The sequence below is a fragment of the Fonsecaea monophora genome (assembly GCF_001642475.1).
Source record: "Fonsecaea monophora strain CBS 269.37 chromosome Unknown Scaff95, whole genome shotgun sequence".
Classification (NCBI taxonomy): domain Eukaryota; kingdom Fungi; phylum Ascomycota; class Eurotiomycetes; order Chaetothyriales; family Herpotrichiellaceae; genus Fonsecaea; species Fonsecaea monophora.
This window is the reverse complement of record NW_019174026.1, coordinates 39582-52222: the sequence shown is the minus strand read 5'-3', so window position 1 is coordinate 52222 and position 12641 is coordinate 39582. Positions and strand designations below refer to the sequence as shown.

The 12641-nt window shown below is 53.1% G+C and overlaps 2 protein-coding genes across 2 annotated transcripts; both read right to left on the bottom strand.

Moving 5' to 3' along the window:
• Window positions 1–1790: 1790 nt before the first annotated feature.
• AYO21_09520 (hypothetical protein) lies at window positions 1791–2543 on the bottom strand (the record flags this gene model as incomplete). The annotated part of the gene is made up of 3 exons (XM_022659453.1): window positions 1791–1986; window positions 2034–2194; window positions 2370–2543. The coding sequence occupies 3 exons, from the start codon at window positions 2541–2543 to the stop codon at window positions 1791–1793; spliced, it is 531 nt and encodes a 176-aa protein (XP_022508230.1).
• Window positions 2544–5597: 3054 nt separating this feature from the next.
• Window positions 5598–6020, bottom strand: AYO21_09519 (hypothetical protein; the record flags this gene model as incomplete). The annotated part of the gene is made up of 2 exons (XM_022659452.1): window positions 5598–5851; window positions 5900–6020. 2 exons carry the CDS (start codon window positions 6018–6020, stop codon window positions 5598–5600), a joined length of 375 nt encoding a protein of 124 aa, XP_022508229.1.
• Window positions 6021–12641: the final 6621 nt, after the last annotated feature.

Below are 12641 nucleotides of genomic sequence, written 5' to 3'. Positions count from 1 at the left end.
CATTTAGCAATGCTGCCTCTGGGTGGATCTAGCAGAGATGTGCGGCCTCCAAGTTCATTCCCATGTCGAAGATCCATCAAAGGTCGGAAAGTGGCCGGTCGAGAACACTCGATGTCCGTGAGGGCTTGCAGATGATACGAGTTGATCACCAGGGTGTATGTTTGAACTATTGATGCACAGTGGTGAGATGGCTGCAGGTTGACAGCCCTCCTTCAAAACAGGATTTTCAGCTCTGCACACCCAGAGAGCCCCAAAGGTCTCACTGAGGCTGATCACGGTGAAAGTACCTCCAGCTTCTCGAACGGCACTTTCGACGGGACATTGGGTTGCCCTTCCATGTAGGTAGGCGTTCAGAAATGGACAAAGATGACACAATTGGTCTCAGGTGAACTGTGGGTGCCAGTTCAGCGCTTCCAGCGGCGCTGCCTGTAAGTGGAATAGGCACTGTTCGCTTCGAGACGGAGATCGCTGAAGCGATGACGATGAGAATCGCGGAGTTGGAGAAACTAAATGAGGGGAAGCTTAGTCAGCTCTGCTTAGTCATCTGGAAGACCAGATTGGGCATTTTTCCCAAGGTGGAAACTATTCGTCTGACCTTCCTCGCATGCTTTCGGACGTGAGACGGAACACTTGACTTGGCCCCCAGTATAATAACTGACGTCAGGTCTCAAGCACGTGACAGGATCACCAATGAACGGGAAGCAGAGAAGAAGATTGATATGATCAGTTGCTACCAACGCTGCAAGCAATCCCTTTGAAAGACCATCCCAGATGTCAGCTACGCCCATTGACCTTGTGACGCCAAATTGTCTGATCGAGAATGATCACGCTTTGCGATCCTTTGCCCTAAAGCTGACTGATTGTCGATAAAGGCAACCCGAGACGCCGATAGGTAAACTACATCTCCGGTCTTGGGAGCTTCATGTGAAGCTTTCGCTAATGGTCGATTCGATCCCGATGCTATTATAGACTCGTAATATCCGCCGTCGGCTTTCTCTTGAAAGAACTCCAACTGCTATCTCGAGATAATCGCTCGCGATCAGGGCTCAGCAGTCCTTGCTGTCTTCGGAATTTGCGCACATCTCGGCCTTTCAACCTCCTCAATATTCTGGCTCTTCTGGATTTACCAGTTCTCGGACATCAGCCAAATCAGATCCTCCTACCTTTTCACCACCGGGCTCGGTGCCCTTATAGCTGCAGTCTTCGGCGTCATGAAAGTCCGCTCGCTGGCTGGGCTGTTGATGATCGGCTTCATCATCCCGTCCTGCCTGAGGGTGCTACTCGACGTCTGGTTGCAATCCCAGAGCCCTCAAGGACCCTCCGGCGCCACTCTTTATCATCACCCTCTGGATCCACGCTACTATTCAACATACGATGTCTAGTCAACAGCGTGTGGTGGACATACAAGGACGAGCAGTTCCTCAGGGCCGGCGCTGCTGCGGGCTCGTCCTCGGTTTTGTGCAGCGCTCGCCCTTGAGGTCCTCAATGATCGAAAGAGACGCACAGAGGAAGCATATACTCAATAGTTTGGCATGAAGAGGAGGAAGTTGCAAGCATTCCAACCTCAGTCCGATCCCATCGATGCGCCCATCTCTCTCTCTATCTCTTCTCCTCGGCTCGACTCGGCTTGCAAACCTCGTTTCGTCTTATCTCGTCTCCTCGCGTCTTCTTCTTCTTCTTCCTCCAGGACCTCGACTATAAGAGCGCCACCGTCCTCGCAATAACCTCGAATCGAATCTACTTCTTATGGAGACGGTTAATGCAGTCCGACGCTGTTTCAACATATCGGATCAAGCCGAGAATTTGAGATTCCGTCTGGCCCGGCACCTGAGCTCCCTGCACCACTGCGAGATGATGAGCTCTCCCAAAACTTCTGCAATGTGTTGGCGCTCAATGATCGAGTTTAGGCCGAGTCTCGCGACACACTCGATGGCGACCACCCCACCCAGAGCTTCCGCTGCGATCAGCACAAGATCCGTGACAATCCTGTACACAAAAGGAGGTCCCCTTGCGTGCTTTGTCCCTACCCGCACACCTGCTCCGGCAACCGACTCCGCGCCTCTCCTATGCCGCTTGTCGCTACCAATGGCGGCTCCCAGACGGCCGTGCCGTGAGCAGTACACGCGTGTCGTTTCTGCCCGGCGTCTTGCGAAGTGAATACGGCTTTTAGCCAGAAGATAAATGGATGGACATCCTTGGGTGGGAAGTGCCGAGAACGAACCCGCCAATTGATAGAAGGTCAACGACTGACTAACTCCGCCACGAGATGAGGAGGACGGAGCTGAGCAACAAAAAAATTCGCCAAGTGGCTCCGGTATAGGGCCTCTGAGTACACCTCGCCAGTTGGGCCCTCAATTTCCGTCGCCAACCTCATCGTTTGCCCGGCAGCTCGTGGATCGAAAGCTCCACCTCTTCCCTCGAGTGTCTTCTTCGCCTGCTTTGGCGGCGTCGTGATAGTTCTGCATGTCGATGTCGACCTCGCGGGTCCCCGGCACTGTCACCGTCATCGTCTCGAAATCGTCGTCGTTGCTCCTTGCCGTCATCCTCTTTCGGTAGCATCATGGGTGTCCAGTGGCCGAGTGAGTCGCTCTACCGTACGACAGGTCCAGCATCGCCATCGACATCCTGGATGCCTCCTTGTCACCCGCCTCCACCACTACCACTACCGGGACAAAGATGAGTCTTGGTCTCCTGTCCTGCACAATTTATGGTCTGTAATCCATGTGTTGCTGTAGATAGCTGTCGCAAAAGTAGATGATAGTCTCAGAAATCCAATCCATATACAGCATCCATCCATCCCATCCCGTGCTTCCGCCGGCTGCTGCGCTCGTCCACTTGGGTTATTACCATGTTGACACTGTAGTTAGATATCATATCGCCAGTGGTACCAACGGCCAAATAGGGACAGGTATCAAGAGGACATTGCGGGTAGTTTAGTTGGCGCCGGCCATCCATCGTCTGCATCTTCGTCTTCGTCTTCGTCAGCGGCGTCAATGAATGTCGTCCAGCACGGACCTTCAACAAAGGCTGGATTGGATGCAAAAGAAGTGATGCTCAGCTTGCTCGTCGCGGATGTGGGCGATAGATAGCCCGTGCGGGTCTTGTCTCGTTCGCCACAAGAGCAACAACCTCGAGACATTCTTGATTGCATTGCATTCATCCTCCTCAGGTTACTTGCTGCCAACGCGACTATCGTGTTTTGAAGCGTTTCGCTCTTCCCCGCGTGTCGTATACCTCGCAAGTCAATTACCGCCACTAAAGTCATGCCCTCCTTTTATAGCAAGACGTTTCATACTGTAGTAGTGTGGTAATAGACCGGCAGTGGCTAACAGCCAGCAAGAGTGGGAATCGAAAGGCAAGACTGCCGCATGATGAATCCTGGCCCTGGCCCTGGCCCGTGGAGCCATTTCAAAAGTATTCGGGCCTGTCGGCTCGGTGGTCGGAGAGAGTGTAATCAAGTCGCTTAGTAGTGGTATTGATCTAATATTCTGAATCGATATTGGCACTCTAGATGATCTGCAGCATAGGTTCCAATCTTCAAGTATCCGAGGTAGAAAAGATCGAACACAACAGCCCCATGAGTAAGTAATGTTACACTATACGTTCATGGTGTCCCTGAAATCGCTCAAAGGCCAGGGCATCACGAATGTGACAGTCATCGTGCACAATCTGGTATAGCATTTTCATCTTCTATCGAGTGATCATTCTATCGTCAACGTCAAGAACATATGTACCGATCGAAGTGAGTGAGAACCGGGGCTATTCTCCTCGCCTTTGGTATTCAAACTTCTGGCCACAACCACCGCGCCCAGGGGGTGCATAGTGACGTTCCAGCGCGAGTTCGCCATGTGCCTCTTCGCCAAAACCCGGCCACATCAAGCCGCCTCCGCAAGTGTTTGGCTGTGCAGCGATCGAAATGAATGACTGCTGTGGACTGCTTGCTCCGCCGCATACAAACCTGAGACCTGAGGTTGAGTTAGGTCGCGGTCTTCAACCCTGTGAGTGCTTTCCCTGTCCTGTAGACGTGTAGACGATTGACTGATGGTATTTTAGAAAGTGAGTATTCGAGATATTCGACGGACCGGACCGAATGTGTGCTCATTTCCGCAGCTTTTCAAAGTCCGCCATGGAGAAGGCGTAGCAGCTATCCTGCCTCCTCCACCTCCTCCCCCAATGACGCGGTTAAGCCTGCAATACGACGTCAAGGCTGCGACAGGCGGTGGTGCGGCGGATGTGGCAGTCTGCACAGCTAGCAATGTCGTTGACGCCCAAGGACAGATCTGCCTCAAGTTCGGAGGTACCCTGCCTGGTTTGTGTAGGTGTGCCTGAAGGTGCCTCATTGCTCCTTGGAGACCTTCGATACATGCAAACCACTCACCACGTCGGACGGCTTCTCCTGCGCCTTTTCTCCTTGCGATTCGAGCTTGGTGTGCATTCCACGCCATCTTGTTGTGCTTTGGTAAGGTAAGTTGAGGCCCGAATACGACGAGGGTCTCGAGAAAGGTCGGCTGTGGACTGTGGTGGTATGGACGGTCCTCCGGATGTTCGTCCGAGATCAATCGCCTCTGTAGGTGAGGCAGCCATGCGCGCGGAATATCCGCCTGCATACTGTGATATTGAAGTCCCACGCTGAGCCTGCGACTGCTGTTGCCTTTGGACATTGAATGTCCTCGGTAATTAACCTCGCTCGTAGAAGGGGAAAGTCGGGGTTTTATGATGGCGTTTCAGCCATCGTGTCTGTACCGAGCACTCAATGATTCGTGATTTGTCCCCAGCTAGCTCTAGGGTCCTGCCTGGCCCGACCAAACGAGGTGGACGAAATTCGTTCGACCGCCCTTTTGGTGGTGGCGACTACACCAGGAGCATCGCACTCGAGATTCTGATCAACGCTGTCAAAGCACCCTGAAAGGGCCAACAGTAACGATGATGAAAAGACAAGATTGACTAGAAGCAGAAGTAGGACGTTAGCACCAGTGAGCGTGTTCGACTTCCACTGACTTTTTGATCGCTTCTCGATGTAGTCTGCACGGCCTCAACGGAGACAAAGCGACAGTAACTGACGACGATTTCTTTGCAGAAAAGGAGGGATCAGAATCGAAAAGCGCAGCAGCGTAACTTCCGATTGCGATACAGCGCGAGGCTCGACCAACTGATAATAAACACAGTCAATTCGCAATGTGAAGAGATGGCAAAGCTCCGAGGTGTATCGAAGTGCTCCAGTCGAAGAGCAAGCTTGGATCGGGGGACATCGGACATCGGCGGACAAAGCAGGAGGAACGAATGTTCTCTGGACGAAACCGATGACATGGACCAGCCGAAGACGTTCATCTGTTGAACAATACCCTGGAGCTGAGCGGCGACACCCAGCCTGCAGTGCAGCTTCCCGCCATACACCGATACGCCGCAAGGCGAGGCATGAAGCATCACGCCTTGCTCCTGTGACAGTATTTGAGCATCTCGTCCGCCATGAGTCTTTCAAGGAAGACCTCATACTTCCCTCCCTCCGACCTCGGGTGCAAAGAGACATCACCCGTTAGCTTGGCTGAGCGACCAGCCTGGGATGTGAAGGCAGCCTGCGTCCCTCTCAATGCACTTGGCTAGTCCGTTGACATTCTTGCCCCTCGGATTTCTGGTGGCATAACCGATGGATGACCTGCAGGTCGATGATGCCCGCGACGTGGACGCCCAAGTGGGCGTAGAGGGCATCCGAGTCGTTGCGAATGTCGAAGACTGTCAAGATGTTTGAAGACTCCATCCAGCACCATTTCAAGGCCGGTCCCGTCGACCGTGGTGAGGTCGAATGCCTTTGCCTTGAGCTGGTGGACGTCGACAAGGTTGGTCAACGACTGGGCTGAGTGGCATCAGCAACTGCATAATGGCAATCGTGCCTGAGACCGACTGAGATTGACGCCCTCGAGGTCCACAAACGTCAGCTGGGCCTGCTCTACCCGCATACGTTTGGTGACGAGAGTGACTAGAGCGTCAATTTTGGCTTCATTGTCGACGACGAACGGCGCCATGGTGGAAGAACTCTCTCTCGGGCAACAGGGATATCGACATCGGGATCTGGATCTCGACATGACCACTTTCCATCTTCATCTTTGGACCTGAGGGTGGACCTGAGCCTCGCCGCTTCACGCACCGGCAGGTGGCTGAGCATGGTGTCATTCAGGCAGAGCAACGGATCTCACTCATGCTCATAGTCGAGCTGAGCCGCCATAAAGTCCCGATTCAAGCAAACTCCGCAGGCCTCGCACTCTTGCAAGTCAAACAACAAACGCTCCTCCTGCCACTAGCGGTGTAATCGGTTGCAAGCGCTGTCAGCCGGCGGATGTCAACTGGTCTGTGACCTGATTTGATGTCATCCTTCCATGTCCGGGATCTTCCAGTGGTGGAGACATAGCAATGTAATATGACATTACTAAGGGAGGCTCGCATTTTGGATGTCGCAGGAGGGTAAGGAGGATCTCATCAGTGAAGGTCGGGGTCAGGGAGGGGTCTGCGAGGTGTTCGAGGGCACAAGAGAATTGGTCATGTTGCACCACAGCCTTGCGCCCCGAACCGTTGATATTTAAGACAGTGTCAGACGTCCGCCTCATACCAGTGATGCCAGGGCTGTGTCCGATGATTGTATGCATGCGGAGAAACTCCATGCACGTTGGTTGTGTTGGACCCATGATAACATGCCAGACTTCCAACTCCTTTTGATTTAGGACAGTACTGCAGAGTACACTCGATGACACAAGGTCGTTCTTCTCGTACGCGAAGACGGCGCCGTCTGCGCTCCATTAGGCTGTAGGCTGCGCATATGAGGTCAGGGCTTGGGATTGTGTGTGGCGATCCTGAGCCATTTGGTCAAGAACGCCCTTCAATGAGCTTGTGCTTGTTCTCTCCCTGATTTTTACCGTGTTTCTCGTCTTAATATCCATTCCTCCACCCCATGGCATGACCGTGATATGCCTTCTGAGGTTGTCATGGCGCGAGTAAGGTTTATCAACAGATCTCACACCTGAGATTTTGCAGGATCAGCCTTCTGGACCGTGGCGACATGTCTCTTGAGGACCTCTCTTTGGCCTTCTTGAAGTGGGCATCACATGTACCAGTGGTCACTTAAGGGGCTTCTCGATTTCTCTCCACTCAGACCGCGTCAGCCGTATATCTCTTGATCACGACCCGGGTCGCTATAGAATATCGGGTTTTACCGTTGAGATTCTCAGGGTGGTCTCCGTCTCGACGTGGAGGGGTCTCGTGCTTGCCATGACAGGGTCCGGGCTTTCGACTTGGGTCGTCTGACGACACGTGTGCGGTCCGAAGAGGGCGATGGATGGGGAGGGTGACATGTGAGAGTGATGAGTGGTGGGTAAAGCTTCACTTTTCTGCTGTCCGATCAGAAGCTTCTTGGTGCGTATCTCGTCCAACAGCGGGTGGTCATAGCCGTATGATGGTGGTCTTCGTCGTGCCCGCCGGCTCCATTGTTCTACCGGTGCGCTTGTCCTTCGGGACCGACCGAGATCTCTAATATCTGACGGGTTTTATCTTTATATCCATCTCTTTGAGTATCGTCCGACCTGTGTGTGACTTTGTCTTGTCTTCCTTCTGACGTTTCGGGAGGAGGATCTTTCCGCTGCGTGTGGATTTCTTGCTCGATCAGGGGGGAGAGGATTTATGGCAGGAACTTGACGTCTTGACGACTGAGGATTGGGATGAATCGACGAGCTGTACCGCCGGCTCAAGATCTGCCAGGGCCTCGAGGAGGACCTGCTCGACCCGGACCTGTTTGCGGAATATGCTGTGGAATTCGAAAGAGGAGAGACTGATATGGCACGATTTTGGACAAGTGCAGTAAACAACTCGGGGATATGAGGACGAGACTTCCAACGAGCACCTGCGATCTTTCTGCTAGGCTCAAGCCGCGTTGAACAACGAATGAGTAGTCAAAGATTCCAGCAGCTGAGTGGAAGCAGTAGATATCCAGCCAGGGCGCAGGTCGATGACGTGACTCCTGCTTTGACCAATCACGCGAATGCACGCATGTGTGATGGCAATGACGCTTCCAGCGCTTTGTTGCTCGCGTAATACTGTAGAGAGGGAGATGTCTGAGGCCACCATATCAACATCTGATGTCGTTTTAGGACTTGTGTCCATGTACTCGGGAATCAGGCTGGGAGCCTCGTCAGCCTCAGCCTCATCAGCCTCGCCAACCTCAGTGACCTTAGCCTCGCCGACCTCAGCCTCGTCAGCCTCAGCCTTGCCTCGGATGCCTGAAAGTACGCCTCGTTCCGGTCGATCATGTCCGCCACGGGCCAGAGGTCTAATCCAACGAGGTGGCAATGCCTTCCTTGCCCGTCGACGGGTCGATCAGAACTTTATCCCGCGCCGACGACACGTCGCTGAGCCTTTTCAGTTCCCGGACGTCGACCGGTGGATCAAAGGAAGACCAGATGACTGGTGGTGGTCGTGACTTTCTCGGCCACGCTGGTGACGCTGCACTCCGTATATCTTTCCTGACTCGAGGATTCTGGAGTCAGGGCGAAGGTTCTCATATGAAAGAGTCGAGGTCAAGGGGCTCTATGCCCCAGTCGTGACAACCATTGGGAATACTGTCATGCGAGCCCAGGGTCGTCGGGCTTATGCTGAGGCAAGTAGTCCGCTGTCTCTCTGGGGACACTCGAGATCATGCTGATGTAACAGGTGCAGAACACTCGGACAGGATTTGATGGAGACAGAGGGTGGGAAATATCATGTCAGTTCCCTTAGGGACATGCACGGATGGTCCAGAAACTGCCACTTAGCAAGAGGGAAATGCTTGTTATTCCAGATCCCCCGCCACTTCTCTTGAGTATACTGAGCCAGAGACGAGAAGGAAACTTGTGTCGTTGCATTCCCCGGTCATCCTGAGTTCAACCCGAAGAACGAGATCACATAGAAGAACAATGTGACAGTCAGCATCAATACGCATGAATCAATTTGATTCTTCATGCCTTTGACACTCTCGCTCGCAGTCAGGGCTTTCAAAGACAGTACCCATCGCTACGAGATCCTTCCCTGTGACGGTGCGTCGGCCCAACGAAAGACAACCCGGCTGGCAGCTGTTATGCGCGCATTTGATCATGGCGAATGTAACCCCGACCTTGGAGGTCTCCAGAAGGACTTATTATCGGGGATTGTTTGTCGCTCGCAGCTTTAGAGCTCTCGCCTCTCGCTTTCAGGATGCGTTGAAAGAAAAGAAAAAGGAAAGAAAGAAGTTGGCGAGAAAGTTCTCCGGGACAGATGGAACATTATAGTGCACCGTCCGCAGAACTCGCAACTTATCATTCAGCCCGAGATGTATGTGCTCCTGCCTGATACTGTCTGTCTCTCAAAGCTGACCTTTCAAGGTCTCGATCGTCAGCTCCTCGAGAGGAAGAGTATCTGGTGGCGGAAGTGAGGTTCATGAAGCCGCACCGATGGGAAAGTCTGCCATCGTTCGTACCAGTAGTAGTAGGTGGTTTCGGGGGAGGAAATATGGATTTCGAAAACCGTCCAATCTTTCGTAAACGAGCTGCCAAGTATGCAAGGCTCGCTCAACTCGACGGGGTTGGTCAACTTCGCGCATGAGCCTCTTCTCCAGGCGGAGAACCTAGAGAGGGGAAGCCATCAAGTTGAATTCCGTAGGGGGGAGCTGGAAGATGAAAGACATTGCCGCTGCAGCCAAGAGCGCGGATCTGTTGTCGGTGTTGATGACGTTCGACACCAGTGCGGATGCATGGTTGGTTCGTTCAATTGGGATTCTTCTCGTACGGTCTAATATGGCTCCACACGAACCTGTACTTCCCTCCTCCTCCTACCAGTGCTACCCAAGTGCGCGGTTCCCGGGTGCCAATCGTGACCGTGACCGTGACTGGGAACGGGACCATCGAGCTTCGACGAGCAGACAGACCTCAATTCGTGTCCGCGCCGGCTATCTTACTTTCGTTTGACCTCAGCCGAGGCTTCAGATCAGCCGATGCTGAGAGGTTGGATTTTGATTCTCCAGACTTGACGGAGTCGCAAAAGACAGTGCGGAAGGAAAAGCGTGCCGGTCAATTGTTGTTCAAATTGACTCGGCATCAAGTGGTGGATGATGCACGCAGTGTGGGATTATTTCTCAGTCTTTGGCTTCTCGATGGTGTTCCACTCCTTCCAATTGATCTTGCGGAACTTCCTAGAAACAAAGGAATGAATGACGCACGGTTGATCTCAAAGGATGTGTCGACATTCCAGTCTCCTTGAGGCCGTGAATCGTCAATTCAATCCAATACGCGAACAACCAGCTCAAGGGGACACCCAAGCAAACAAGCATCCATAATGGCAGAAACACAGAGCAATCGACTAATGGTTCTTTCTGCCCGGCCACGGCACCGTCGGAGCTGGTGTCAACGTGGCTTTCAATAATATCAAATCAGCTTGTTGTTCATGGAAGTCCCACCGAACAAACTGCGTTGCATCGAAGTCAGCTTTAACTGGCGTGGCGAGCCAGCTAATTCTATGAATCGACCTAAGGAAATCGTTGCGGAGAAGGCGGTTGATATGTAACAGCGACCTCATGGTGTTGGCGAGGCCACTGTCAAGATGGGCGAAATGGATGAGATTCAGATTGTCCAGGAAGTGCGAAGTTCTCCTCGCTCGGTCGCTCCTGAAGGGACGCGGATGGCTCTGCTGCTTCGAAAATCCAACGGACGGCAAAGGGGTGAAGGATTTCACATATGTGGTTGAAGAAAGGAGATGGGCCGAATAGTCGTATCATCGGCCACAAAGTCCTCGACTGATGGAGGTGCCGTAGATATGAGTTCCGCCGCTGGCAGCCACGCAGTCACCGGCAGTAACTGTCGTCCTCGTCATACAGGACGATGGTCTGATCCACGTGCGTGGTACACGTCGCCGTGCACTTTATGGTCGTCGGGGTGTTGATAGGGAAGCACGCGTTGCCAACAGACCTTGGAGTAATGGATAATCCCAGGCATATGCGAGCAGGACACCGCAGGTTCATCCTAAAAAGCCGGTGCGGCCTTCTTCATGGCTTTTCCAATCATATTCCGGAGTTATCGCAGCCTTGTCCGCATCGCGACCTATCAGTAACGGCATTGTTGATGGCAGTGGTGTCATCGATTACACCGTCGCCAACTGCGCTATAGTCTTTGACATGACGGAAGATTCTTGTAGCCTTATTTCGCTTGGATTCTCCAGAAACTCACGTACAACAGAGCAATGAGGACAATTTGTCAAATCACACGTCGTCGATCCGCTGGAACTGAGACACTGCCTTTTCAAATCCCTGACGCGAGGCCCAATCAGTACAAAGGGCACATCAATGTGAAAGGGTAGGAGTCGAAGGTCTCGTTCGTAGTCCGCGTGGGAGTGATTGCCAGGATCAACCACTCGTGGGGTCTTGAGCTGTGGAATCCGCGGGATCTCCTCGAAGCCATTATGCAGCTGTGGGTGGACTTGCTTGCTTGCTTGCCCAACGTTACGAGTAACGAGTAAGGAGTACCGAGTAGGCAAAGAGGTCTTGACCAAGTGTCGTTAGTATCAGATCCTGGTACGAAAAGAACCACACGCAGCCTCTCGGAAGCATCGGGCCCCAGGAAGAATTCCCAGTATGAAAACTGGGGGTAGCCCCAGGCCTGCGTTGTGAGTTCATTGACGGCGGCGAGATCGAAAGGCTCGTCCGACGGGAGCATGTATCCAGTGTGAGCATCCATCCGAATGTCTCAATGCACATGTCGCATACTCATGCAGTCGTGCCGGGAATCGAGGTTGGCCATGGCCAAGTAGTCGACCGAACGACGGTTGATTCTTGACACACCTTGCAATGTCCTCTGGTTGGCGGGCCATTTACCTGTCCATTGCGGTCGATCAGATGGGCCTTGAGCACAAAGATCGGAGATTGAGTGGTGGCATTGCCGCCCTCGAGTGCCTCACTCGTGTCCGCCACATTAGATAGCCAACGAACTCGGACCACATCTTTTCACGGCGTCACAGTCAAGATGAGAGGGTCTAAGTCCCTGTCTCCAAGCGAACGATAATGTGTCGGTGATTACTTTTTTCGGACAGGATAAAATGCAACCTGCCGCCGAAGCGCTCCTTGTATGGTCGGCCAACGTCTGGGACACGCTCGTATCAGGTCAAGATATCCTCTCGACCAGGCGCGCTACCTCTTTCCCAAGGACAAGCCTCTGTTGGTCTCCAAGGAGCTGGGTTGGCTGGGTCGCAAGCCCATGTTTATGTTGCGGAAAGGCCACGTTTCCCTCTCCGGATGGCGTAAAGAGATCCCGACACGGTTAGATGTGTCGGTCGCGCATTGCTCAGTCACCCTGCCCCTCCCCGCCACCGCTTAACGGAAGGAGATCCGGAGTGCCTCTCGCTTCTCGCCACAAAAGCCTCGATCATGACAATCTGTTGTTTGACTTCTTATCTGGCCGTCAAAGCTGACTGTGGAATCCGCAGAGGTTCGAGTGTGTCAAGCTGAGATCGAGTTGTTTCCAAGCGCTCGGGACTGTCTCAGCGAGGGTAGTAGTCTCCGGGATTGGAGTGTAGGAGGCCGTCGATTGGTACCGTCGAGGTATACAGTCTCAGATATCGATGGGCCTCCTGGAGATTGGGGATCAGAAGCGGTCAGACAT